The 26,487-nt window shown below is 42.6% G+C and overlaps 1 protein-coding gene across 2 annotated transcripts; it reads right to left on the reverse strand.

Moving 5' to 3' along the window:
- Window positions 1–285: 285 nt before the first annotated feature.
- On the reverse strand, window positions 286–24,093 carry hars (histidyl-tRNA synthetase). 2 transcript variants are annotated; one of them, XM_086261438.1, is made up of 14 exons: window positions 23,921–24,072; window positions 22,237–22,602; window positions 22,031–22,117; window positions 21,112–21,231; window positions 14,496–14,591; window positions 14,127–14,252; window positions 11,861–11,968; window positions 11,692–11,790; window positions 7,488–7,581; window positions 7,098–7,225; window positions 6,405–6,677; window positions 6,184–6,300; window positions 2,116–2,262; window positions 286–2,012 (listed from the first exon to the last, which is right to left on the reverse strand). In XM_086261438.1, exons 2-14 carry the CDS (start codon window positions 22,339–22,341, stop codon window positions 1,956–1,958), a joined length of 1,557 nt encoding a protein of 518 aa, XP_086117564.1. In that variant the 5' UTR covers window positions 22,342–22,602; window positions 23,921–24,072; the 3' UTR covers window positions 286–1,955. The 2 variants fall into 2 exon arrangements, with proteins under 2 accessions (XP_086117564.1, XP_086117572.1); XM_086261446.1 differs by lacking the exon at window positions 22,237–22,602 and having other exon boundaries at window positions 288–2,012; window positions 23,921–24,093.
- Between the last annotated feature and the right edge of the window lie 2,394 nt (window positions 24,094–26,487).

Here is a 26,487-nt window from a genome sequence, read left to right on the forward strand (position 1 = left end):
CTCAGATCCACTTCAGCTTATCTGTGCTCAAAGCCGTGTTTGATGTTCGTGGAAGCTCGTATTCCACGAAACCAAGTAGTATTTCCAAACTGAAGATCAAGTTTAATACAACAGAGGATATCAGAGACGGGCCACGAAATGGACATCCCAAGAAGACCAATTTCTTCACCCTGTCAGCACTTCAAGTCAATTTTATTTATATCTCAGTTACATCAACAGTTCTGTACGAGAAGGATTTTTACATTTGATTCTGGATTTAACAGAATATGGGAGAAACCTGCTCTCTCGTTCTAGTCCCTGTCAGTACTCTCACATTTTTGTATCAACTGACTATCAAAGAGTTTTTCAGTCCAATGTTAGATCATTATAATAGTCCAGCCCAGAAGTATTAAATGCAAAAACCAGTTTTTCAGCATCAGTCTGAGACAGGAAGCTTTTCAGTTTTAATTAGAGATATTACACAAATCCAAGAAAGCAGTCCTACATAACTCTTCAACATGCACATTCAAGAAGCTCAAAAATGACTAAAAAGGTTCCTCACAGTGTTACTGGAAGCCAAAGTAATGCCATCCACATTAAGTATGTGGTTGGATACCATGTTTCTAAGGTTTTTAAGGCTAAGTACAATAACCTCAGTGTTATCTGAATTTAGAAGCAGGAAATTCAATGTCATCCACATGTTTATCTTTAAGACATCCCTGCAGCCTAACTAATATGGTGTGTGTCATCTGGCTTTAATAGTTAAAGCTGGGTAGCTGCATAGCAATGAATATGCTGTGCCTTCCAGTGATACTGCCTAAGGAAAGCATGCGTAATGGACAGAATTGGTACTAGCACAGAACTGAAGACCACTCCATTTACATGACCAAATTGGAGTAAATCTGTTTGCACCTACAGCATGCTCAACAGTGTTAAATATTGCACTGAGGTCTAGGAGGACAAGCAGAGATGAGCCCACTGTCAAAGGCCATACGATCATTTGTCACCTTCACTAAAGCCCACTAAACATCCATAATTAGCAAAGACAGCTGGGATCTACTTTCACGATGAGCCTCTTGAGGTTGTGGTGATCAAGTTTATCTTTCTGAAATACATAGAGCGTCACAATATTTTCGTATTTTGAGATGCACTGCTGCAGGATTAGCACACGAGTGCCCAGAGGAAACGCATCCCAAGTACTGAGCTGACCACGAGGTTCAAAACCATCAGTGTGCCCATTGCACAGCGTCAGGTGTCAATGCAGCTGCATAGCAATGAAATGCTGTAACTTCTAATGATGCTGCTTAAGGACAACCCCAGCACATTATCAGCCGAGTAATTCTATTGGACTTTTTTAAGCCCTTTAAAAGACACATGTAAAGTTGGCAGCTTGGTGTTTGGTGGTGGGAGCATCGTCTTCATCCAAGAGGACCTTCACATTCTCACAGATGTGGAAACCAGAAGCTTTTCCCAGGTTTGAGCAAAATGTAAGCTTTTTATTTGAGACACTGGGCAGTACAGGATATTTTATACAGACAGGAGCATTCTTAGAACTTTAACTGCAGTAAATCATGACGTGATTCATGTAGAAAACAAATGTGTAACATTTTCTCAGTCTTGGTCTTAAACACTACAGCTATCCTCCTATGTATTTTTTTTAAATAGTGCACTGACTGTTTTGGTGTGATTTACATCTACCATCTCTTCACCAGAGACCCTACTGAACAATGTGAACAATGACAACGAGTGAGGCATCTTTTACACACCCGAAAGCACATTACAAGCAACATCATTCATTTAAACATGTTCCCTGTTAGCTTCCTGCTGTGCTCATGAGCACCACATGCTGTGTAACACCAGTCCACGTGGCTGCTGTGTCTTTGCTCTGTAGTGGACCAGGGAAGGAATTCTGTACACAGTTCTGAAGAGCCCATGAGATAACGTGGCTGGTTTATGGCTAAACAAGCAGGAAGCGGCTAAGCCTCAGTTCTCCTCTTGATCTCACTGATAAGATCTGCTCTGGATATATCGACCTGTGCACAAACAGCAGAGGGGGGGGCAGCAAGATAACGTGACGTGTGTGTGAGCATTTCTTTATGTGTGTAATTACAATGACTTGGTGTGCGTGCATCATACCTCCTCTCTGGTTGCCACTACACGCAGCTTCACCACTCCATCCTTCAGCTCCTGTTCTCCCAGTATAGCCACGAGGGGGATTCCTGCTTCCTCACAGTACTGCAGCTGACTCAGCAGTTTGGGGTTCTTTTTGTACATCACCTCAGCCTGCACACACACACACACACACACGCTCTTTACTGTTCCGATGTCATCTCACCAGTACACATACAGTGGTGTGTTTGCCTCCTTCATGATTTTGATTTTTTCCTGTTTGTCACACTTAAATGTTTCAGATCATCAAACGAATTTAAATATTAGACAAAGATGATATAAGTAAACACAAAATGCAGTTTGTAATATTTTTGTCTAGGGCTGCTCAATTAATCGAATTTTAATCACGATTACGATCTGGGCTTTCAACGATCATTAAAAATGACTGAGCCGATTATTAGCCCCTCCCTCATGCTTTACTCTCGCGCTGCTCCGTGTGGTAAGTCAAGCGCACTGCTCTCCATTTCGAACACGCGTCACAACAATTAAGAGGACCCGAGGGAAGCTCGGAAAGCTAAGCAGAAGTTATTTGGAGAGGAGAGTGACTGCCGTTGGTTGAAAAGAGGTAAAAAAAACAAAACTTCAGTGGTGTGGAAACATTATGGGTTCAGTCAGACGTGGATCAAGTAGACACAGTGTGTAAACTTTGCTACGGTGTCGTAGCTGCACCACAGAGCAACACTGCAAAGTTCACTAAACATAGATGTTTACATTTTTCATTTATTTCTTATATTGCAAACATTTGCACTGTTATTAGTATTTGCACACTATTTTATATTATTTTTTAAAGTCATTATTCAATACATTGTTATTGTTAACCCTTTAAAGCCGTCAGAGCAGCACGCTCCGTTTTGCCTAACCATTTTTAACTCCCTGTAGAACCTGAACCGCTAAGCTAGCGCAATAATTTGTTTTGCATATGAAACCGGAGGAGTTGTACTTACATCTGATGCCATCAGCTTGTCCTCGGTCACGGTTTCCTTCCACATAAAGCTTTGCAAAAATTGCATAAAAAGCGCTTGCAGCAACAAAAACATAATATTCCAGAAACACGCTTTGCCGTTCCTATCAGCTGTTCTTAACACTTCCCACTTTGAAAAAGACGTCAACGTGAACTGTCGCATTTCCTGCCCGAAACCAGAAGTGACGTCATTTTCGCAGAAAATCTAGTTTTTTACTTGTAGGCCTTAAAAGCCTATACTAGTGTTTTTATAAGTCATGTTTGACTTTTCTGAATAGTTGCTGGGATGCTTAGGACTCATATTGCACTGCTGGAAATAGTTTATTTTGATGCACCTGCTGTTTTCTTTGCAAATTTGCATCATAGGATTGTTTTTTGTTTTTCCTGCAGTATATAAAAATTGCTGTATCTCCAAAATAAAACTATGAAGACACTCAAAATAAATTTCCTGTTGTTGTAAACTATTTTTTGCAACTTTTTTTGTATTTAAAGTTTTGAGGGATAAACCTCTTAAACTTCTCCAAGTAGAAATATATGTAAAAAAACAAAAACGATTTTCAATTTTTTTGTAGTTTATTGCACTTGTTTGTAATTAATGTAGTTACTATGGACTTAATGCAGACATATTATTAAAATATGAGCTATAACAGTTGTATTGATGTATAGCAACTTGAAATGCTCCCACAAATGGCACTACAGCATGTAAAAAAATAATATAAGCTCTGGTGGACTTGGTTCTATAGTAGGTCTTAAAGGGTTAAATAAATATCGTCAAATAATCGTGATCTCAATTTCAGTGAAAATAATCGTGATTATCATTTTTGCCATAATCGAGCAGCCCTATTTTTGTCTAACATAAAATTTGTTAGATGATCTGAAACATTCACGTGTGACAAACATACAGTAAATCAGGTAGGGGGCTAACACTTTTTCACACCACCGTAGTCGATCGCTGGTCAATAGACAACACGGACATGTGCTGTAATGCTAATGACCGGGCTGTCTTACCTGTCTGTGAAAGCTGCCCTTAAAATTGTTGATTTATGTGTTGTGTTTATTTATTCATTGTCACTCTTAAAAAGCTTCCACCAGTTGTTAATAATTTTTTGATTGCATAGTTTAAAAAAATATTAGTCTGTGGGGATGGAGAGCAGCTGGCCTGCTCATTAAGACAGGCTTGAACATAATGACTCCATCATAATTATGACTGCAGTATCTGGTCTTTAAGTGATGACATATCAACCCTGCTTCAGTCTTTGTTAAGGCTGTGGTGTTTTTAACATGTTTTCATGTTTTGTATCTTTCAGTGGTTCCCAAACTTTTTTTGCTGGGCCCCCTTTGTTTTACAAGAAAAATGTTCGCGCCCCCCCTCCCCACGTGCACACACGCACTAACACATCCTCCAACCACACGCCCATATTTTGCTCCATTGCGGTTTATTTCACACCTCAAACATTCAGTAAACAATTAAGCAAATACAAGTAATCTGCAGGTAGTAATAAAATAAACTACTAACTCTGTCACGCTGCGTCCGCACCTACACGGGTATTTTTGAAAGCGCAGCTGTTTCGCCCACACTTAAACGCTGTTTCGAGTCACCGAAAACGGAGATTTTTTAAAACCCTTTTTTGTGTTTACGTGTGGACGAGGAATACAGAGTTCGTCACGCAACGCCAAAGGTATGTGTTTTGTTCCACGTCACGCTGTGACCACGTTATTGTTTACATGAGATGAATTGCAGAATGATAGAGACGAAATACTGTTAATCTGACTGTCTGCAGGTTTTACAGGCTTACATACAGTTACTGTCCCTCCATTTACAAAGGCAGAGGCGTCACCGTGGGATTATTTTACGTGTAGTTGTTTCCTGTGTAATAATATTCAACATTGCAATCAAATCAAAAAATGCCTCTCTGTGCAAAATGGGTTTAAAAACATAAACAGCTGTGGGATCCTGTTTGTTTGAACCGAGGGAACAAATCGTGGCAGGATCAGCCTGATGTTATTTGTATCCTGCTGTAACTTTACTGTATAAAGAGCAAACATCTCCAACATGTCAGGAGTAGTTAGTCATTACAACAAGTGTTTGTGAACTAAAGATCAAGAATGTGGGATCCTGTTTGTCCGTGATTTGAAGAGCCCAGCGCTGCTCCTGATGCAGGGAAAACCAATCCAGGTGAAGCCAAAGGGAAGATTTGCTTCACCATATTTTCTAGTCTTTGGTTTGGAAACTATTCAGCGACGCTTCATCTCCTGCTTTGCGTTTCTGTAGGCGCCCCATCAAACACTTGTCCATGATGCTAGCAGTGTCCAAGTGTTCTTTTTTTCTTTTCATACCGCGCCCCCCCTGCAATGGCTCTGCCCCCCCACACACACACACACTTTGGGAACCTGTGGTTTATGTTACGCTAACATAGCTGTGTAGCTAGCGATCACGTAGCACATCATTATATAGCAGCTAGCCAAACTTCAGTAACCCTACAAACGTCACTGCTGTTTAGTTTTCTGTGTTCATTTATGTTGGAAGTGATAGCAGAGCTGTACGTTTTAATTGTTTCAGAAATCTCTCAGTCAGAACATGCTACGTCATGTCTAGGTGCAAACTAGTGAGCTAACTTCCTGCTAACTTTATTTTATTTTAACTTATTTTGTGTATCATTTCTGGCATGTCAAGTGTACACTACTTGGTGTTCAGCTGGGAGTTGTTCTGAAAGTGCTATATAAATAAATTGTTTGCTTGCTAACTTCTAACTCCGTTAAATGTAATAACTTCTGTGTTCATGGATGCCCGGATGTTAAACTTAATTGTTACACCTGGTAAAGCAGCAACACTGATGATTAAAGATGAATTTAAACAGTGTTTAACTCTCAGTGATGCCACAGTGTTCGTTTGACTTTGGGAGCTGAAGCAGACTTTGGACACAGAAACGGCTGATGAAGTCAGACTTAAAGACCGGATAAAGCAGCCACACTGCTCCCCCTGGTGGATACACAAGGTACCCAAACTCTTAGGGTGGGGTTGTTGACAGTATCTCCCCCCTGATCTGTCCTGACACCCCCTGCCACACACCTACCTTGATGCCAGCATTCCAGAGCTCAGAGATGAGTTGCAGTCTCTCCTCCAGCAGGTTCTTCTGAGCAGATGCCACCATGATCTGAACTTCTGTGGTGCGCACCTTCTCCGGTGAGGCCTGAACAATAAAACCATGTCACTGTTGAACTTGTGCATCATTCACAGAACAGTAAAGCTGCTCCAGCTTAAATTTTATTTCACAGATATCAGGCGAGACATTACCTCAGCCTTCTGCTCCATGATGGAGAAGATCCTTTCGATACCTATGCTGACACCCACACAGGGGACTCTCCTCCCCTTGGGGTCGAACATGCCCACCAGGCCATCGTATCGGCCCCCTCCCGCCACGCTGCCCACGCTCACACTCTCTTCTGCATTGGCGCCGTTTTGAGCTTCATTAGCGGCTGAGACTGCGCTTGCCTGAGTCAGCACGGCTTCATAGATCACTCCAGTGTAATAGTCCAGACCCCGGGCCAGACTAAGGTCAAACACCACCTAGAGAAGGCAGAATTTCAAAGTCCGTATCCAGGCAGGGAAGAATGAAGAACGGAAAAACAAAGAAAAACAACAGAGAGACGAAACAAAAGCCCCTTTTCCATTTACCTGCTCGGATTCACTTGCCAAGGTTCACTCAACTCGGATCGACTGGTTTTCACTTACAATCGAGTACCACCTAAAGTGCGTGATTGTTGCTATAGCAACATGGCCGAGCGTCCCGTGACATAATTAGTATGCTAATGGTACCAGGTACCATGACCTAATGGAAAACCCTGAAAACCAGTAAGGGTGTGCTAGTTTTTCACAGGGTTGCATGACCAGTATAAAACCTTTTTTGTCCACATGGAAACCAGATCATTGCTATAGAGCACTCATACTGGAATCCTATACCAGAGAAATCCAAGATCAGTTTCTCACCTTGTCTGTGACATGGAAGAGCTGTAGGTACTTGAAGAGCAGTTTGATGTCTGAGAGGCCAGCGCAGGCCTGCTTACTCTGAGACATTTTATGGTCCTGAAGGAGGCGCTCAGCCAGGTCCATTCCACCTGCATTACATCCAGCACAGTCAGTCTGTGTGTTGCACAAGCGATTCCCTTGGCATGCTCTATTTCATCATTGTGGTGGTACAAGATAAAATGTTTAATGTTGTGTTTCTGAGTCTGTGGGAGTGCAGCATAAGCTTGGACCACATTTTATTTGATGCTGAAGAAAAAGAGCTAAAAAATGCCTCCGCTGAACAGCCGACAGTTCAGGTCACGCTGATTGTTCTACAGACATCAGCTGTGTGGATGTTGGGCACAGTCTCACCCTGCATGCTGACGTACTCCCCAATCTGGTCGGCAGCCTCCTCTGACAGGCCCTTCTCATTCACCATCTCTTTCTTCACGTCCTCCCAGGACATCTAGAGGAGGACACGGGTAAGGATTTCAATTCAACTTTATTTATATAGCGCCAAACCACAACAACACGGTGCTTTATAGTGTAACATAAAGACCCAACAATAATGCAGAAAAAAACCAACATGAAGATGACCCTGTGTGAGCACTTGGTGACAGAAGAAGGAAAAACTCCCTTTTAACCAGGCTCAGGTAGTCCATCTCTCGGGCAGTCCATCTCTCGGGCAGTCCATCTCTCGGGCAGTCCATCTCTCGGGTAGTCCATCTCTCGGGTAGTCCATCTCTCGGGTAGTCCATCTCTCGGGTAGTCCATCTCTCGGGTAGTCCATCTCTCGGGTAGTCCATCTCCTGTGACCGGTTGTGTGTTTGACTAATGACTAATGTCAGAGTGGTGCATAAACACACGGTGAGTAAAAAGAGGTGAGAGATGGAGAAACGCTCAGCAGCCTTGTAACGAATGACCGTGAGCAGCAGGGCTGCAATCATTGCAGGCATAGACGGGACTACAGCACAGTCCACGTTTGTTATATTTACCAACATAACATGGCAGCTCTGTGGAGCACTAGTTATACCCATCTGCTGATAAGCCACACCCTCATCATAACCTGCCAAGCACCGAAGCACTGAGCCTTGTATTTAAAGACGGTTCAACACAGAGCTCTTTGGTGACACCTGGTGCCAAAAATATGACGAGCAGCTTGAATCTACAACTTGAAGTGAAGTGCTGCATTATGATTGGCCACTCAGAGCTGAAATGACAGCTTCTGTTTAACATGATAATGTGACAGTTCAGTCTGACATCGGGCTGATGTGGTGCTTTTTACCTTCCTCATGTAACCATGCACCATGGTGTGTTCTCCCTCTGCTTGGGACTTCTTGATGTTTTGTATTAATATATAGTGTTTGTTTTTTTTAATTAAGTACAACACGATGTTACAATAGGTTGGGAGTATGCTTGTGCAGTGAAGTCCCTGCCTCCATGTGATACGTTTAGATATACTGCAGCTGTGTTTTCTTACAAATTATAACTCTCATTATGTCGCACACTAGTTCGCTATCTGTCGCAAAAAAAATCACCAATGATTCAATTCGTTATGTCTGTGAAGGTTCTCAGCCATCCAGGTCATCGTAGTCAAAGGAGCTTGCAAAGAAAAGCGTCTGGACTTCTTTAAGTTGCTTGAAGACGTTTCACCTCTCATCCAAGAAGCTTCTTCAGTTCTAAGGTCAAATGGTGGAGAGTCCCAGATATAAACCTAGTGGGAGTTTCCCCCCACAGAGGGACAAAAGGACCCCCTGATGATCCTCTAATCGCCTGAGCCAAGGTGTGAAACTGGGTGTGGGTCCCAATCAGCCAGAGTTTCGGGTGAGTTCATTGTGAAACCTGGCCCCACCTTATCATGCAAATTCCTGAGGTCAGATGGCCCAGGATGTGAGTGGGCGTTAAGGCGTCTGGGAAGGGATCTCAAAACTGGATTATAGATGGCAGACAGTTGGTGTCGTAAACCCCGCCTCTGTTCAAAGATGGTCGCTCACAGTGGACATAGATGCTTCTTTCACTCCTCTTTCAAACCATCTGTCCTCTCTGTCCAAAATGTGAACATTGGCATCCTCAAAGAGTGTCCTTTATCCTTAAGATGCAGACGGACTGCTGAGTCTTGTCCTGTGGAGGTGGCTCTTCTGTGTTGTGCCATGCACTTGTGAAGTGGCTGTTTGGTCTCTCCAATGTAGAGGTCTGAGCATTCCTCGCTGCACTGTACAGCATACACCACATTGTTAAGTTTGTGTTTTGGCGTTTTGTCTTTCGGGTGAACCAGTTTTTGTCTGAGCGTGTTGCTGGGTCTGAAATGCACCGGGATGTCATGCTTGGAGAAAACTCTCCTGAGTGTCTCTGATACACCGGCTACATAGGGGATGACAATGTTGTTGCGTCTGTCCTTCTTATCCTCCCTTCAATTCGTCATTAACCACTGAATCGGGGGTTTGACAAATGAAGCTTCAGATGTCATCAATCACGTGACTCTTTTCAGACGACCCTCGCCTCGGCACAGGGCTTCTGAAGCAGTGTGTTCGTTTTTTGGGCACGCGCTGGAGCTTCAGCTTCAGACGGGACATCACTCCTACTTGTACTTAAAATCAGCACCCACAGTTCAAAATAATTGCACAAATGCAAACACACTTCTCTAAACCGTGATAATCAATGACATTTGTGTGAATGGGTGGATGACTGTAAAGCGCTATAGAAATACAGGCCATTTACCATTTGTGGCTAATATCTCTTCATCTTACAGCATCTATTTCATCATACACTGAGGAGCTGCTCAAGTGCATGGAAGACAGGATTATAAATCATTAAAATGCTCTAATCAGTAAATATTTGAGTTCTTGGTAAATAAATGGTAAATGGACCGGTTCTTATATAGCACTATTCTACTGACCGAGCACTCAAAGGGCTTTAAAGTGGCTGAAGAAGAATCTTTCTTGATGTGCAAATGTTTTCCTAAGTGAAGTTAGATGGTTGCAAAGACATCTGTCAAGAACATCCTAAGAATATAATCCACCCACTGTTATCATCTTCAGTGCCCTGTACCAACACAGAGCGGAGCAGCTATCTGAACGCTGCTCCAGAGGTCGATCATCTTGTTAATAATTTCACCTCCTCACTACGTACGACTCTGGATACTGTAGCTCCTGTGAAAACTAAGGTCTCTAATCAGAAGTACCTGACTCCGTGGTATAATTCTCAAACACGTACCCTAAAGCAGATGACTCGTAAGCTGGAGAGGAAATGGCGTGTCACAAATTTAGAGGATCATCATTTAGCCTGGAGAAATAGTTTGCTGCTTTATAAGAAAGCCCTCCACAAACCCAGGACATCTTACTATTCATCACTGATTGAAGACAATAAGAACAACCCTAGGTTTCTCTTCAGCTCTGTAGCCAGGCTGACAAACAGTCAGAGCTCTGTTGAGCCAACCATCCCTTTAACGTTAACTAGTAATGACTTCATGAACTTCTTCACAAATAAAATTCTTATCATTAGAGAAAAAATTACCAGTAATCATCCCACAGATGTAACATTATCTACAGCTACTCTTAGTACCATTGATGTTAAGTTAGACTCTTTTTCTCTAATTGATCTTTCTGAGTTAACTTCAATAATTACTTCCTCCAAACCATCAACGTGTCTTTTAGACCCCATTCCTACAAAACTGCTCAAAGAAGTCCTGCCATTAATTAATGCTTCGATCTTAAATATGATCAACCTATCTCTAATGATCGGCTATGTACCACAGGCCTTCAAGCTGGCTGTAGTTAAACCTTTACTCAAAAAGCATCTCTAGACCCAGCAGTCTTAGCTAATTATAGGCCAATCTCCAACCTTCCTTTCATATCAAACATCCTTGAAAGAGTAGCTGTCAAACAGCTAACAGATCATCTGCAGAGGAATGGCTTATTTGAAGAGTTTCAGTCAGGTTTCAGAGCTCATCACAGCACAGAAACAGCTTTAGTGAAGGTTACAAATGATCTTCTTATGGCCTCTGACAGTGGACTCATCTCTGTGCTTGTCCTGCTAGACCTCAGTGCAGCGTTCGATACTGTCGACCATAATATCCTATTAGAGCGATTAGAACATGCTGTAGGTATTACAGGTACTGTGCTGCAGTGGTTTGTATCATATCTATCTAATAGACTCCAGTTTGTGCATGTAAATGGAGAGTCCTCTTCACACACTGAGGTTCATCCATCCTGATCCAGTCCAATCCTGTTTTGTAAGTGATTTCCGATCTGGACCTACTCTTCTGAGCCTGTGGTACATCTGAGGCGGATCTGATCCAGAGTCACATCTGATTAATCTCACTTCTTATTTCTTGTTGAGCAGCTGCACATAACATTTTCATGCAAATGGCATCAACATAGCAGCTCTCCAAGGAGACGCTTACAGTGCTGTTAGATTACATCAGAGGTGTCACAAATAAAAATGCCATTCCTTTTTACCTCCACAATACTGGTTTCTGAATATTGACAACTGACAACATTCTCATAAGTACGAGGGTCAGGAGAACTGAGTATAGTGATTAGAAGAGTTGGATGTTCACTGCAGTAAGCCTCAGTACCTTGTCCAGTTTATCCACCGTTGAACAGATGGTTCGGAACTTGTCATCTGGAACGCCACACACCGCAAACATTCCATCAAGGATGCGTCGGTCGTTCACCTGCATGTAGAAGATGTGGTTAGAGAGACTCACTCACCACGGCAGCACTCAGCTCAACTAAGTGACAAACCTTAATACGAAAGTCTCCGAGGTCCAGCTCGTTGAGGATCTCATGTACAATCTTTAGACACTCAGCATCTGGGATCATGGCGTCGTATTGCCCTGCTATGTCAAAATCCTGAAACGCAAACACAAACACACATGTTAACCTTGTCACTTCTAAGTCAGTCATCAGTGGTGACGAGCAGCAGATGTCAGTGTAAACTGAAATAGTCAATAGATAAAATACATAAAAATGTATTGTGCAAAGTGTTGCATCATCTACAAAGACTGTACGACAGCTTTGATGCTCTGGCGTCATATGTCAGCAGGGTGACCTGGAAGGTGAGATTTAATACAGAGATCTGGAAGGAGCCAGTGCTGAGGATGATGCAGGAGGAAGAGATGTTGTGGATTTTGCTGGTTAAGAAGTCCAGGACCAAATTGTAGAGGAGGAAGCTCAGGTTGAGACTTTTTGCACCCGAGTCTGAGCCAGGAACAATCTGCAAAAACGTTTTTTCCTGTAGCCCACAGTGACATTGATGGAATCCTTTATGTGGGCCTCGACGACCCTTCTGAAGCACTCCATGGCGATCAGGGAAAGGAGTGTGGACAGCATTTAACAGTCACATTTTTTTATTGCATCAGAGCAGTGACCGTTTACCAAAGTACACCAACCACCTGCTACTCCTCAACAATAGTTTTCCACATCTGTAGCCTCGGGTAGCTAGCTGTCACTACCCGATCCATACCAGAAACCCGATCGGTACCCCGCATGCACGAAAGGTGTCTACTTCCGGTTGAAGCGTTTTACGATAGTTACGGGTCAGAGTATCTGTTAAGATGTTAAGAATAATAAGTATCTCTTAAAATGTTTCCCATAATGAAACATTTCAATATAATGTAGACGAAAACGAAAAATAAAAAGATAGTTACGGATCAGGACTCTCCGATCCGTACCGCGCATGTGCAGGGGTTTTCGTCTTCTTCTCTTCGTTTAATGGCAATTTACTCCCCAGTGTACGAGGATACTGCCACCTGCTGACTGAGCGAATAAACCCTATTGTAAACTGAATTAGCATCATTACAAACGTGTGTTAAATTTGATTTAGTGACAGTCGAGTGTGTTTATCAGAATCAGAATCAGAATCAGAATACTTTATTGATCCCTGGGGGAAATTATTTATGCTCGTCTGTGTGGAGAGGATTGTTGGAATAATGATGATGATGTGCGCTATCACTGTCAGTTGTCAGTAAACACTTCATCTGGCTGCTGAATCTTCACGTGACACATTACAAAGTCTGTATTATTAACTCCGTAATTAGGCGCCATTCTTCTTATTTTACGGCGCTGTTGTTCAATCGGGGGACGCTCTCTGTTGAGGAGAAAAGCATGAATTTGTTTGCATACGGATTATCCATTGTTTAAATGTCCCGGTAGTCGAAAAGGAGGCAGAGCTGCTGAGAAATGCTAGGAGCTAACTGGGCGCTAACCGTGTCATTCAAATATATTGAATGTCGCAATGTTGGCAAAGAGAGGAAGTGACGTAAGATTTGTGCATGCGGGGTACGGATCGGGTTTCCGGTACGGATCGGGTAGTGACACTAGCTGTAGCCTCGGGTAGCTAGCTGTAGCCTCGGGTAGCTAGCTGTAGCCTCGGGTAGCTAGCTGTAGCTTCGGGTAGCTAGCTGTAGCTTCGGGTAGCTAGCTGTAGCCTCGGTAGCTAGCTGTAGCCTCGGGTAGCTAGCTGTAGCCTCGGGTAGCTAGCTGTAGCCTCGGGTAGCTAGTGGACTTTGAATCCTAGCAGTGAAAGGTAGTGCTACTTTTCTGGAGGTTTTGCTGCATATTGGGCAGTTTCTACATTAAGCGCTGTTGCTAATGAGTGTTGAACGCGTGAATGCTTCCTGTTGGTGATGCTGGCAGTGCCTTATTAGTAAAGTGTTGCTACGATGCTTTGGAGTAAAAGCATTGCTACCAAACACCCGGACTACCTACAGGACTGTATTGCTACTGCTTGTGAGCTACTATACACTGGCATGTAGGGAACAGAGCGTTCTGCACTAAAATTCATGGACAGTGTCAGTTTAGCACAAACAGCAGGGCTGTCAACGGCTTCTGCTTGAATCAAGATTATATAGGGGACCCCTCGCCCCTCCTCACACAGGCATCACTGAGCCAGCCTATAGGGAGCTGTGATATTTGACCTTCTGATGAGGTCAGAGTAGATATTCCCATAGTGAGACAAAATTAATGCTATGAAAAAGAACTCAGTCCATGCCATCTGCAGTTGACTTACACACTGATAAAACTCTCTGTAACGTCCCCGGGTCATGGCTGGGTTGTCACGACGATAGACCTTAGCAATGTGATAACGCTTGATGTTGGTTATCTTGTTCATGGCCAGGTAGCGGGCAAATGGTACCTGAAAGAGGGCGGGTCAAGAATAACAACACCACAGAGTAACAATGTATTGCTACTTTCATGACAATGTAACCTTTTCACAAGCTGCACTTGGTTAATAAGAAGCCCCGTTCATTTAACTGCGTATTCTGACTCTGTTGAATGCTCAGTCTAAAGTACCACCACTCTTTTAATCCTTTCTAACATTTTTGTGGAAATGCATGAATGAGAACAGTACAGTTGGCTGTGTCTATTTAAAGGATACAGTGAGGTCATATCTGAGGGACAGCAGCTCTCCTCCTTGGTCTTTGAGATCGTAGATGAGCTTGGAATCTTCTCCATATTTCCCCGTCAATGTTTCCTGTGCAAACAGACAAATAGGTCACTTCCGTGCAATGTGTTCCACATTCCTGCAAATCAATTGCGTGCTGTGTGGTCAAATGTTTGTGAATGTTGAAGGCATTTCACCTCCTTGTGATCAGTGTGTCAAAAATAATGTCTCACACAGAATATGTGATATATAATTCTCATAATTAACATTTAACAATATAAACCTACAGGCTACACACCAACACAAATCCTAGCTAACAACAGGTATAAACACAAAGTCAACAGCACAAAGCTTTAAAGCAATCGAGGAACTTGACTTCCGGTTGCGCCGTAAGATGGCGGCCGAGAGCTCCCAGTCATCTCAGCAAAAATGTTATTATTTATTTTGTACTGCTTTCTATTTCTGTGCGCACAGCGCGATCGTATGACGGACAAACGCTTTTGGAGCAATGTTCGTCAGCCAGTTCGGACTTTACAGCAGGTTTCGACACCGTGGATGCCTGGGATCCTTCGTTTACTTGCGCGACGCCGTGGGAAAACAAAGAGTGGGAAACGTGCCAGAGTTTTGAGCCGATCCCGACAGAGAAACGGCAAGCCAACTCTGCCCAGCATCCTGCTCGCAAATCTCCAGTCTCTGGACAACAAACTTGACGAGCTGCCTGCACGGATTAAACACCCAAAAGACATCAGGAACTGCTGCGTTCTGGCCTTCACGGAGACATGGCTGGAGCCCAGCGTCCCCGACCGCACCGTCACGCTGAATGGATTCACTGTTTACCGGGGAGACCGAACGAAGGACTCAAGCAAGAAAAGGGGAGGAGGGGTGTGCTTTATGGTTAACTCTATGTGGGATAGAGATGTGTGTATCTTAAAAACGTACTGCTCTCAGAGCCTCGAGCTGCTGAGCATTAAAGTCAGGCCTTTTTACCTCCCGAGGGAGATCAGCTCAGTTCTCCTCTCAGCTGTTTACATTCCCCCACACGCTGATAAAGCTTCGGCTGTGGACGAACTGTATGACATCATTATTGGACCTGAGAATTAAAATCCTGACGCTGCCTTTATTGAGCTGGGAGACCCAGCTTTTGGTAAGGCAGACCATTGTTCCTGCTGCTGCTGCCTGCATACAGACAAAGGCTGAAACAGGTAAAACCAGCGTCCAGGGTCATCTACAAACGGGACAGTGAGGCTGAGGAGGTCCTGCAGGACTGCTTTGAGACAACTGACTGGCAGATATTTGTGGATGCAGCTGATGGCAACATCAATGAACTCACAGGGCAGGGATAGCTCAGTAGGTAGAGTGGTGGCCCCATGATCGGAAGGTCGGGGGTTCGACTCCACTGAACGGCTACCCTGAGGTACCCCTGAGCAAGGTGCCGTCCCTACACACTGCTCCCCGGGCGCTGCACTGGTGGCTGCCCACTGCTTCACTGGGTGAATGGGTTAAATGCAGAGGAACTATTTCCCTATGGGGACTAACACGCACACTTTACACTTTACACAGACTCTGTCATTGGATATATTGGAAAATGCATGGACGATACCATCACTAAAACCACCGTCCGCATATATCCAAATTCCGGGGAATTTGGACGAGAAGTTGTTAAGCTGCAGACGAGCTTAACAACTTCTATGCTCGTTTTGATGCAGACAACAGAGAGCAGATCCTCTACCCTCATGAGGACAGTGAGGCTGTAACTAACTCTCAAAACAGAAGCTGTAAGATGGTCTTTCAAAAGGGTCAATCCTCACAAAGCTCCGGGATCGGACGGCATCCCAGGCCGGCCTCTCAGAGTGTGCGCCGACCAGCTGGCAGAGGTGTTCACCAACATCTTCAACCTCTCCCTGAGGCACTCAGTGGTCCCCACGTCCCTCAAAACATCCACCATCATTCCCGTTCCTAAGAAATCTGTGGTCTCCTGTCTGAATGAGTACAGTCCTGTTGCACTGACATCCATCATCATGAAGTGGCTCGAGCAGCTGGTCAAAGGTCATATCTGCTCCTCCCTCCCTGACATACTGGGCCCTCTTCAGTTCTCCTATCGGACAAACAGAACCACAGAGGATGCCATCGCCCTGGCAATGCACACCTCCCTCACTCACCTGGAAAAAGGGAATACATATGCAAGAATGCTCTTCATCGACTACAGCTAGGTAGGGCTGCCACGATTAGTCGACTAGTCACGATTACGTCGACTATCAGAATCGTCGACGACCAATTTGATAGTCGAAGCGTCGTTTGAAGCTTTGTTAGATCCCAAAAGACGCAGGAATAAGTAGCAGGATTTAAGAGTGTAATAACGGACTGAAACAGAAGATGGCAGCACTGCATGTACAAGGATGTCAGCTGCCGTTAAACCCCGAAGAAGAAGAAGCAGCTGTGTCCCAAAATTCATAGCACCGCCCTGCTTAGTTTCCAACAATGGCGGTAGCTAGTTAGTTTTAATATTACTCTTATTATTCTTTCTGGGTCACAAAATAAACGTTTAACATATTTTCAGGCGAGAATGTAGCTGTGTAAACCTCAAATATCTGCTCAGTTTATCAGGACACCACATATTTTCAAAAGCGCTCCGACGTTTTCGGAGACGTCTGTTACCCACTAGCTCGATAGCTAGCCGGGGGCTAGGCTCACTAGCGCCGTGAGAACACCGGACTCCCCGCTAATCGTTTTCAAACCCCCCGCCGTCTTTCGCTACTCAGGTTAAACATGATATATGAGTCACTTAGATAACTTAAAATGTTATTGTTTGGCTTTTTTCAGTATTTTATTTGTTCCTGAGTAAATCGGTTTGGCTGAGATTAAAGTTTTTACACAGCTGAATAAACGTCAAGCAGACAGCTGATTATCAGAAGTGTGAGATGCTCCAGAATATACTCCAGTGTCCTGTTATATTTTAGATAGCAAGGAGTTTATTAAACTTCACCGAAACAATCTGCAAATTTCATTAAAATTTAATAAACTATCATCTTGTCTTTATTTTTAGTTAGCACCTTAAACACTTCAAGCTGTAAGCTAATGATAGTTATATAAGAGCAGATGCTGCTGGTGCAATAAGCTGTAGGTTTTACGCTCAATGGATGCATGCTCTGATTAGTCAACTAATCGCAAAAATAATCGGTGACTAGTCAACTATCAAAATAATCGTTTGTGGCAGCCCTACAGCTCGGCATTTAACACCATCATCCCCTCAAAACTTGCCTCGTAGCTCGTCGACCTTGGGCTGGGAACACCGATCTGCAGATGGATTCTAAACTTCCTCACAAACACGCCCCAGGTGGTGAGAGTTGGTAAGCACACCTCCTCATCACTCATCCTAAACACAGGAACGCCACAGGGTTGTGTGCTTAGCCCCCTCCTTTATTCCCTGTTCACACACAACTGTGTTGCTAAACATGAGTCCAACACCATCATCAAGTTTGCAGATGACACAACGATCATAGGCCTCATCACAGACAACGATGAGACGGCCTATAGAGAGGAGGTGATGGCGCTGTACGAGTGGTGTCTGGAAAATAACCTGACTCTCAACATCAGCAAAACTAGAGAGATGATAGTGGACTACCGGAAACGACCAGTCAGGGAAGACCAGCCCATCCACATCAACGGTGTCAAGGTCAAAAGGGTCAGCAGCTTCAAATTCCTTGGAGTCAACATCACCGAGGATTTCTCCTGGACCCTTCACACAGACACTGCTATCAGGAAAGCTCGCCAGCGACTCTACTTCCTGAGGAGGCTGAGGAAGTTTGACATGAACGCGAATATCACCTCAAATTTCTACAGGTGTGCAGTCGAGAGCTTACTGACGAGCTGCATCACAGTTTGGTACGGAAGCTGCTCTGCCAGCAGCCGGAAATCACTACAGAGGGTGGTGAAGGCAGCAGAGCACATCACTGGCACGAGGCTTCCTGCCATTCAGGACATTTATCTTCAACGGTGCCTCCGCAAAGCACACAGCATCATCAAGGCCCACAGCCACCCAGCACATCAGCTCTTCTCCTTGTTACCATCTGGCAGACGTTACACAGGAGTCTGTCTGCTCGGACTACAAGACTCAAAAACAGTTTTTACCACCGAGCCATACGACACCTCAACCACAACACTTAAACACACACAACACAGTCCACAGGACGCACTCAGAAGCTACCCTGCAGCTTCACAAGTACTCTGCACAATCTGCACTGGTCACTCCACTTTATTGGTATTTATATTAGGCAGAAAATGTGCAATACTGTACCAACTGTTCAGTCTGTACTGCTGCTCATTCCTGCCACTGTGCAATATCCCCCCCGTCACATTCCTATTTAAGATTTTTTTTATTTAATCACTAGTGTGTACATATATTTATATATTTATTAGGGGTGCAACAATACTCGTATCGATATTGAACCGTTCGATACAGTGCTTTCGGTTCGGTACCCATATGTATCAAACAATACAAAAATTTTTATTTATTTTATCAACTTTCCTTCTGACGATGCTGTCTGTGTTGAGCGCTCAGTGGATCTGCGCTCGACAGTGCAGCCTAGGCGGAGTAGTCGAACGCAGATTCCCTGAGCGCAGGGCAAGCTAGCCAGACAGAAGCTAAGCTCTCCTTGCAACATGGCAAATTGAACCTCCCCCACCCTCATTCAGATCTGGCCTTTGGAACTATTTTGGTTTTCATGTGACGTATGAAGGTAAGCGCGTCATGGACTAAAGTAAAACAGTATGTTGGATGTGCCACGCAATGCTCAATTACATGGGTGGGAGCTAGTGTGTTAGCGCAGTTAGCTCGTTAACTTGTTGACGCCGTCTAGCCCCACGCACGGGTCTATCCGCAGTAGCTCGTTAACGGAGATTTGCCGTGTTGTGGTGTTAACGTCATTTCAGATTAACGCTGACAGCACTAGTGGGAACACAACGAATATGACTGCACATTTACTCCGACATCATCCTAGTGCAAAGACAAGTGGAAGCAGACAAAAACAACAAGCACGCATGCTACAAACTTTACCCGAGTCATTTAGACAGCCGTTAGCACAGGATTCTCCTTATGGGGACCTGATATGTTTAATATGCTGCTGAGAATATAGCCCAGAAGAAGAGTATAGTAGAGCTTTTATTTTGAAAGAGCCATTTCTCTGTAATAAACTCTCTTTTCCAAAGATGAGTGATTCCTCCGTCAGATTTATTTTTTTATTTTTTTATTATTTTGTTGTTTCAGCAACATTAAATTTAAAAACTGTACTTTTGAGTTAAAATATATATTTATAATTTTAATAAATGACAAATTAAAAAGGCATGAACATTTTTTTTTGTATCGAAAAAATATCGAACCGTGACACCAAAGTATCGAACCAAACCGTGAATTTTGTGTATCGTTGCACCCCAATATATACATATTTAGTCTGTTAACTGTTAATCTTTTTTCTTTTACTATATTTTATTAATATTTTGCTCTTAACCATTTTTTTTCTACTGTACCATTCTGCTGAGTGACTGTCTTCTGCTCGTCAAATACATGTCATTGCAATGTTGACCCTGTGCTAACTTGCATATGACAAATAAAACTGAAAACTGATTAGCACACTGTCTGTATCCGGCCTTTAAGCCTGACGTCATTAGCTGTGTCTGGGCCCAAAGTCAAACGAACACTGCGGCATCACTGAGAGTAAAACTCTTAATATCCAGTTTAACAATAGCCTTAAGTTTAACATCCAGGCATCCATGAAAACAGAATTTAATACATTTAACGGAGTTAGAAGTTAGCAGGAAGTTAGCTCGCTACTTACCACCTAAACATGATGTAGCATGTTCTGACTGAGAGATTTCTGACAAAATTCAAACGTACAGCTCTGCTGTCACTTCCAACATAAATGAAAGTAAACAGCAGTGACACTTGTAGGGTTACTGAAGTTGGGCTAGCTGGTATATAACGATGTCCTACGTGGTGGCTAGCGACACAGCTATGTTAGCGTAACATAAACAGTGAAGCTGGAGGATGAACGTTAACTTTTTTCCACTCGATAAAAGTTAACTTGAGGGTTCCCGATGGTTTTAAAAGCTGAGCTTTAAAATGAATAGCGGTAATAAAAACCGAGAGAGGCCGACAGTGATCACTGACTGTTTTTAGGGGCTTTTGAGATTAAATAGAACAAGATACAAAGCATTAAAACATGTTAAAAACACAAAAGCGTCATTAAACACAGGGTAGTTTGGGCCCGGAAGCAGGATTCATCACGTCATCACTTAAAGACCGGATAGGTGCTTGCAAAGAGCCAAAGTTGTGTTAGCAGCACAACTTCGTTATTTAGCAGTTAGCTGTTGTTTCGGTCCTGAATGCAGTTTGCACTTCACCATTGCGCTCTGGTTCTTTTGTGCAATAAAAATGAAAGTAGTCAGCTAATTGTAGCATAAGTACGAGTGGAACCGATAAGCGGGATTGAGAGTCTGGCAGACTAACAATTCCAAGGAATTGAACTACTGGGAACCGGTTTGCTAAAAGAACTAATACCCGATTCCCATTCCTATTTTTCAAGCAGCAAACTTGTTAAACTAAGTCAAACTCTACCTTTAGTTCAAAAACAGGTGTGTCGATGGTCTCGGCTCCATGTCGTTTAAAGCAGCGGATGATGGTGTTGAAGACTTTTTCTCTGATGGCCATCTGTTTGGGGTTGTAGTCTCTCGTTCCCTGACAAACACACATTGTCAATCAAATAATTCTATTGTGAGAATATGTATGCACTTGTTGTTTGTTGTCATTTTTTTGTTCAGCATCCGCTTTGTAACAGATTTCACCGTGCGGTAACCAGTAACCACTCAGCCTACCAGAGGTTGTAAATGGTCGCTGTCCTAGGCCTGGGTGACTGAATCCATGTAACTTTTTACATTAAAAAGAAATCTAACTTAGAGCCACTGGGGTTGTAACACACCATTGGAAAGCTTACCATACAGACATTTTCTGGTCCTCTAGAAGAGATGTGATTGATTAAAGGATAAGCAGATATCCACATAAAGCATCATGTACTTTGATGACACAATTTGGGGTAGTCTGATCCTTGCATTTTTGACTACCGACACTAAAGTTTGATTCGTTAAACCCACTCTTATGAAGGGGTTCTTTGATCTGATCTTTGGTAACAAGCTATCTAGAGCTATTATATTTTTTTAATTATAATGCAGCCACTTGGTGCCAATGATCTCACAGACAGGCTTCTCTGTAACCAAAGCTACGCCTGCTTCTACTTACAACAAGCTTTTAATCAAATGGTATGTGCCCGAATATAAAGGTAGCGGGTACTTTGCCATTGAGAGCTCCTTTTATTCCACCAAGTCCTGCTGAGATAGTAAGATAAGCTTTACACATGTGACATAAAGTTAAATGGTTGTGTTTGTCTTGTCCTAATACAGACGATACCAGGCCTGTGCCACAGAATATTCTGTAAATATAAACGTGTATTTCCTTAAATACAACAGTACTTTAATCTTACCTTTGGTGTTTTAAGGACAAATTGGGTTTTGCCATCATCTCCTAACTGAGCCTTTAGTGCCAGCAGTTTAGCTACCTCTTCATCAATCTGCATGAGAACACAGAACAAAATATAAAGTGTTCAGAGGTTTTATACTGTATTTAACAACTGTAGCGTGAAAAATTATGAATACATCTTGTCAAATAAACACATGGACAGCAGCCTACCTGAGCCACAGTGATCCCAGGGAAAGAGTGAAGAGATCGGACACATGTGGGAGCCCGAAAGCCCACCAGAGCGGAGCAGGCACGAACCCAGATCATGCCCAGCATGGTTATTCCACAGTGCAGGAAAATGGTATGGATTTCAAAAAAAAAAAAAAAAAGTAAAGTAGGACCAAAAAAAGATCAGAGTGCATCAAGAGTGCAGCATAATCCAGTGGTGTTGTACAGAGCCAGCCGCAGCAGCCAGTCAGGAGGGTTGGGTTAACCAGACGGTGAAGTAGATGGTGGAGATGATGAATCGTGTGACAGGCCAAGGTCACCACAGGTCAGGCAGGAAGAACAGGAGAAAAGTGGTAAGCAACCCTATCACTAGGAGAGGGTGGGGCATGATGCATCATCACCACAGTGAGGAGAACAGAACACGAGATGCAGCAAGTCAATCACAGCAGCCCAACAGCCCCCCACCCACCCGGCAAACAAAGTCTTTCACTAATGTGATAAAAACTGATTTAGACAACAAGTGCACAGATGCACCTCTTGAACTGTTTAAAAAAATCTATGATTCCTTTTTTTCCCTGTATTTGTATAGCGCTTTCCTTCACTTATTGTCCACAGCCACAAAAAGTTGGTTAACATGTCTACTGTTGCTGCTTTAACCTGTTATTGCATTTAGCAAACTCTACCTGTCAGCAAGCATTTGTAACTTAGTCTCAATAAATCTCTATGGTGTCATTTTCATAAAGCGAGTCAGAACTAACATCAAACAATTCAGATAAAAGACAGGAAATGGATGAGACTGCTGTCTGAACGACTCGGCTAAGGCATCTTCTCTGAGAAATAAGAATATGCTCTATGGTCCAGTCTAGAAGATTCCTGAATAACACAAAGGGCACGTTTTTAATTCATGTTGTTCTACGAGGATTTATGACGGGCTAAAACAAACACTGGCCCCTAGAAGATGTCTTGATCGTCTTAGTGTTTGCTAATAGTAAACGCTTCTGCACCGTCCCATACATTTGGCATTTATTGTGGTATCAGCTACATATTCTCAGTGGTCACAGGCTCTGATAATGCCCGTGTTAACGCATGCGTGTTATTGCATCAGCTCTCCTTACACATTTCCATAACGAGAATAAGAACGTTGAAAATCCACGTTTTAAAGCCGTGAAGAAAATAAAAAGCTATATCATTGTTATCTAATTCGTTAATTCATTACATAATAGGTGCCAACATGCATGTTAACATCCGCTAGCTAACTGGGCTGAATGAAGGAGGCCGGACCGATTAGAGCGCAGGACTTTTCCTGTACGCTAACTCTATGGTGGAATAAAAAAAACTGGCTTTTGGGAAGTGTAGTCTCCTTCTCCCTGAAACCTGAATTTAGCGGATATTGTTTTCTAAATATAAGCGCCTTCCATTTTTTCGGAAAGCCAAGTTATTGAGCATAATCTATGTCGAAATGAGAACTGATTAATAATCATATTAGACAGTACTGAGTCAGATGCTAACAGCATGTATTCCAAGACCGAGAGCTAAACTGCGAGTATGAAAACCTTCTACATGTATTATATAGCTAATCTAGCTAGCAAACAACCAATCAGTTAAAATGCCGAAGCATGGCGCAGCATGCTGTAACTCACTTGTCTTAACATCATAATTAATATTAAGAGTAAATCTTAGTACGGACCTGCTCTTTGCTCGCCTTCTCTGATTTTAACTTCCGGACGACTTCCCCTTGACTTTTAATCGCTTCTTGTATCTGAGCCTTGTCTTCCATTGCTTTTTCTAAATGGTTTTATAGCGCTACCTACTTCACCGGCTACCTACAGCACATACGGACTTGTAACTGTCAACGGAGCATAAAACGGAAACGGAAATAAACGCAATTTCCGATTCATCATTCGTGATGTTCCCGTGTGTCTTTTTATGTGTAATGTCTTTACTTATATTGGTAAATAGACTTCAGTAAACAGGATTTACAAAGGGGTTATACATGAAATTCAAAGTTTCCTGCATTTCAAGTATCTTTATTACTCTGTGTTAGGGACATACATTATAACCGATCCGGTCACTTAAAATATGTTTACTGTAACTGTTGTTATATTTGTTGCCTTTTCTGCTTTCCTTTTGGTCAGATTACTCTTAAAAAATACATTTTAATGTCAAAGAGATTTTTAACAGCATAAAGGATATATAAAAGTCACTGCCAAAAACTAATTGCAGCTTCTACCTTGTGACAGGAATCTTGTTGGTGGCTCAAGATGACTTGATATCATTCATGAGGGATATTTTTGAAATCTTTTTCACATATTATAGACCAACAAGTTATTTATAGCTTAGTTACAATCACTTTTTGGCAAATACCGGTAATCTGTTTTTGGCAGACAGGAATTCATTAGTTGGGGACACCAAGTTTATGACCTTGAAATTGATTCCATTACTTTAGGAGGAAGGGGGAGTGAAATACATTTTCTTTGTATAACCTTAATTGTCCCAATTTCAAATGATTTTAGAATAAGGTTTCTTTTAGCTGGATTAGAATAGATTTTGTTTATCAAAGTCGTTCTGATCACTTTGTTTGTGCACCTGCAGTCAGAAAAGTCCTGCGATGCACTGTCACTCTAAGAGAAATTTAAGAATGCGCTCTCTCTTCTTCGGGTTATGACTGTCTGTCATACTGAACATTTGCCTGGTGGACCCCGATGGGTCAATTGAGCTGCGCACCCGTTGTACAAGGACTAACAGCAGCCCATTAAACTCTAATTTCAGGGGTTTATTTTAAGTTTACAGAATATAACATCTGGTAAGACGATGAGTTTTACTTCTCACTGTCTGTGTTATGTGTATCCATTTATCGTGTATGCTACTTTGCTCTGTGGACTGTAAAATGTTTCAGTGTATTCATGAAATAAACCAGAATTTCAATGTCTGAATCTTTTACTGTTTTTCTGCTTTGTTCACTCCAAGTTTGACAAAACCCACAGCTCACAAACATCGCAGCGCAATCTCAGTGTATTTAGCTGCTTTTTCCCTAAACACAATCAGCTGACTGAGAGAAATGCCTGTAGTCATCCACTTTGGTCACTGTGAATGTTGAAGGAGCTTTGTTCCATAGACACCTTATACTAGTGTTTCCTGCACTTAATCCAACACTGCTATGTTCTATTTAAACCCAGATTCCTTTTATAGTTTGCAGTGAAATTTGTTAAACCGTTGCTTAATGGGACAGAAGTACACGTCACTCTTTACTAACACATTGTAGATGAGTTTATTGCTGAACAGCACAGCTAACAGCCTCACACACTCTTTAGATTTCTGAAGCTTTGTGTGTAATGGTTTAGTCTCTCACACCTCACCCTTTTCTCCCAGTATCACAACAGTATGACTCCCAAAGTACGGCTCAGTAAACAAACAAGGACTCTGAAGTCAGAACAGAAAGATACAGCTGGAAGATTAGTGACTGTGTTTTATGATGCGTAGTAAACTACCCCCCTTTTCTTCTTCTCTGTGTTGTTGTTCTTGTGTGTGTGTGTGTGTGTGTGTGTGTGTGTGTGTGTGTGTGTGTGTGTGTGTGTGTGTGTGTGTGTGTGTGTGTGTGCCTTAGAAGTCAAATTATACATTAGCCACACTTACAAAAAACATTTTTTTAATTTCATTTATAACTGAGATTACAAGTTGTAAGCAGAAATCTTATGCTCAGCCAAAACCATGTTTCCCCACTTTCACAATGCTAAGGTGTCAAATCCACAACCCCCAACAGATGGTTTGTTACATGCGGGCGAGAAGGGCGAGCTTTACTTACACAGCCTCACACACAGTAGATTTTTAAAGTTCTTGTGTACAATGGTTTAGCCACAGAACTAACTTCCACTTTTGATAAAGATCACTCCACCTGCATATTTCTTGAGAAATGAAGCATCTTTATTAGAATTAGAATTCAACTTTATTGTCATTGCACATGCACAGGTACAGGGCAACGAAATGCAGTTTGCATCCATCCAGAAGTGCTTTAGTGATATAGATATATTACAATATATATTAGCAATAATATAGATATGTGAGTATATTACAGAAATGGGTCTATTATGGTATGTTATAATGTACACGGTATGAAGTATGTTGTGAATATTCTATAACTATAAGTATGTACAGGCTGTAGTGAGTACAAGCTATGTACAGGCTATGAACAGGATATAAATATGAAAAACTATACAGAATATGAAATAAATAACTTTACAGAATCTGAGATATACA

This window comes from Aulonocara sp. 'chitande type north' Nkhata Bay, linkage group LG2 (assembly GCF_057382095.1).
Source record: "Aulonocara sp. 'chitande type north' Nkhata Bay isolate Kocher_YH1m ecotype deep benthic linkage group LG2, A_spYH_male_GT1.1, whole genome shotgun sequence".
NCBI lineage: Eukaryota > Metazoa > Chordata > Actinopteri > Cichliformes > Cichlidae > Aulonocara > Aulonocara sp. 'chitande type north' Nkhata Bay.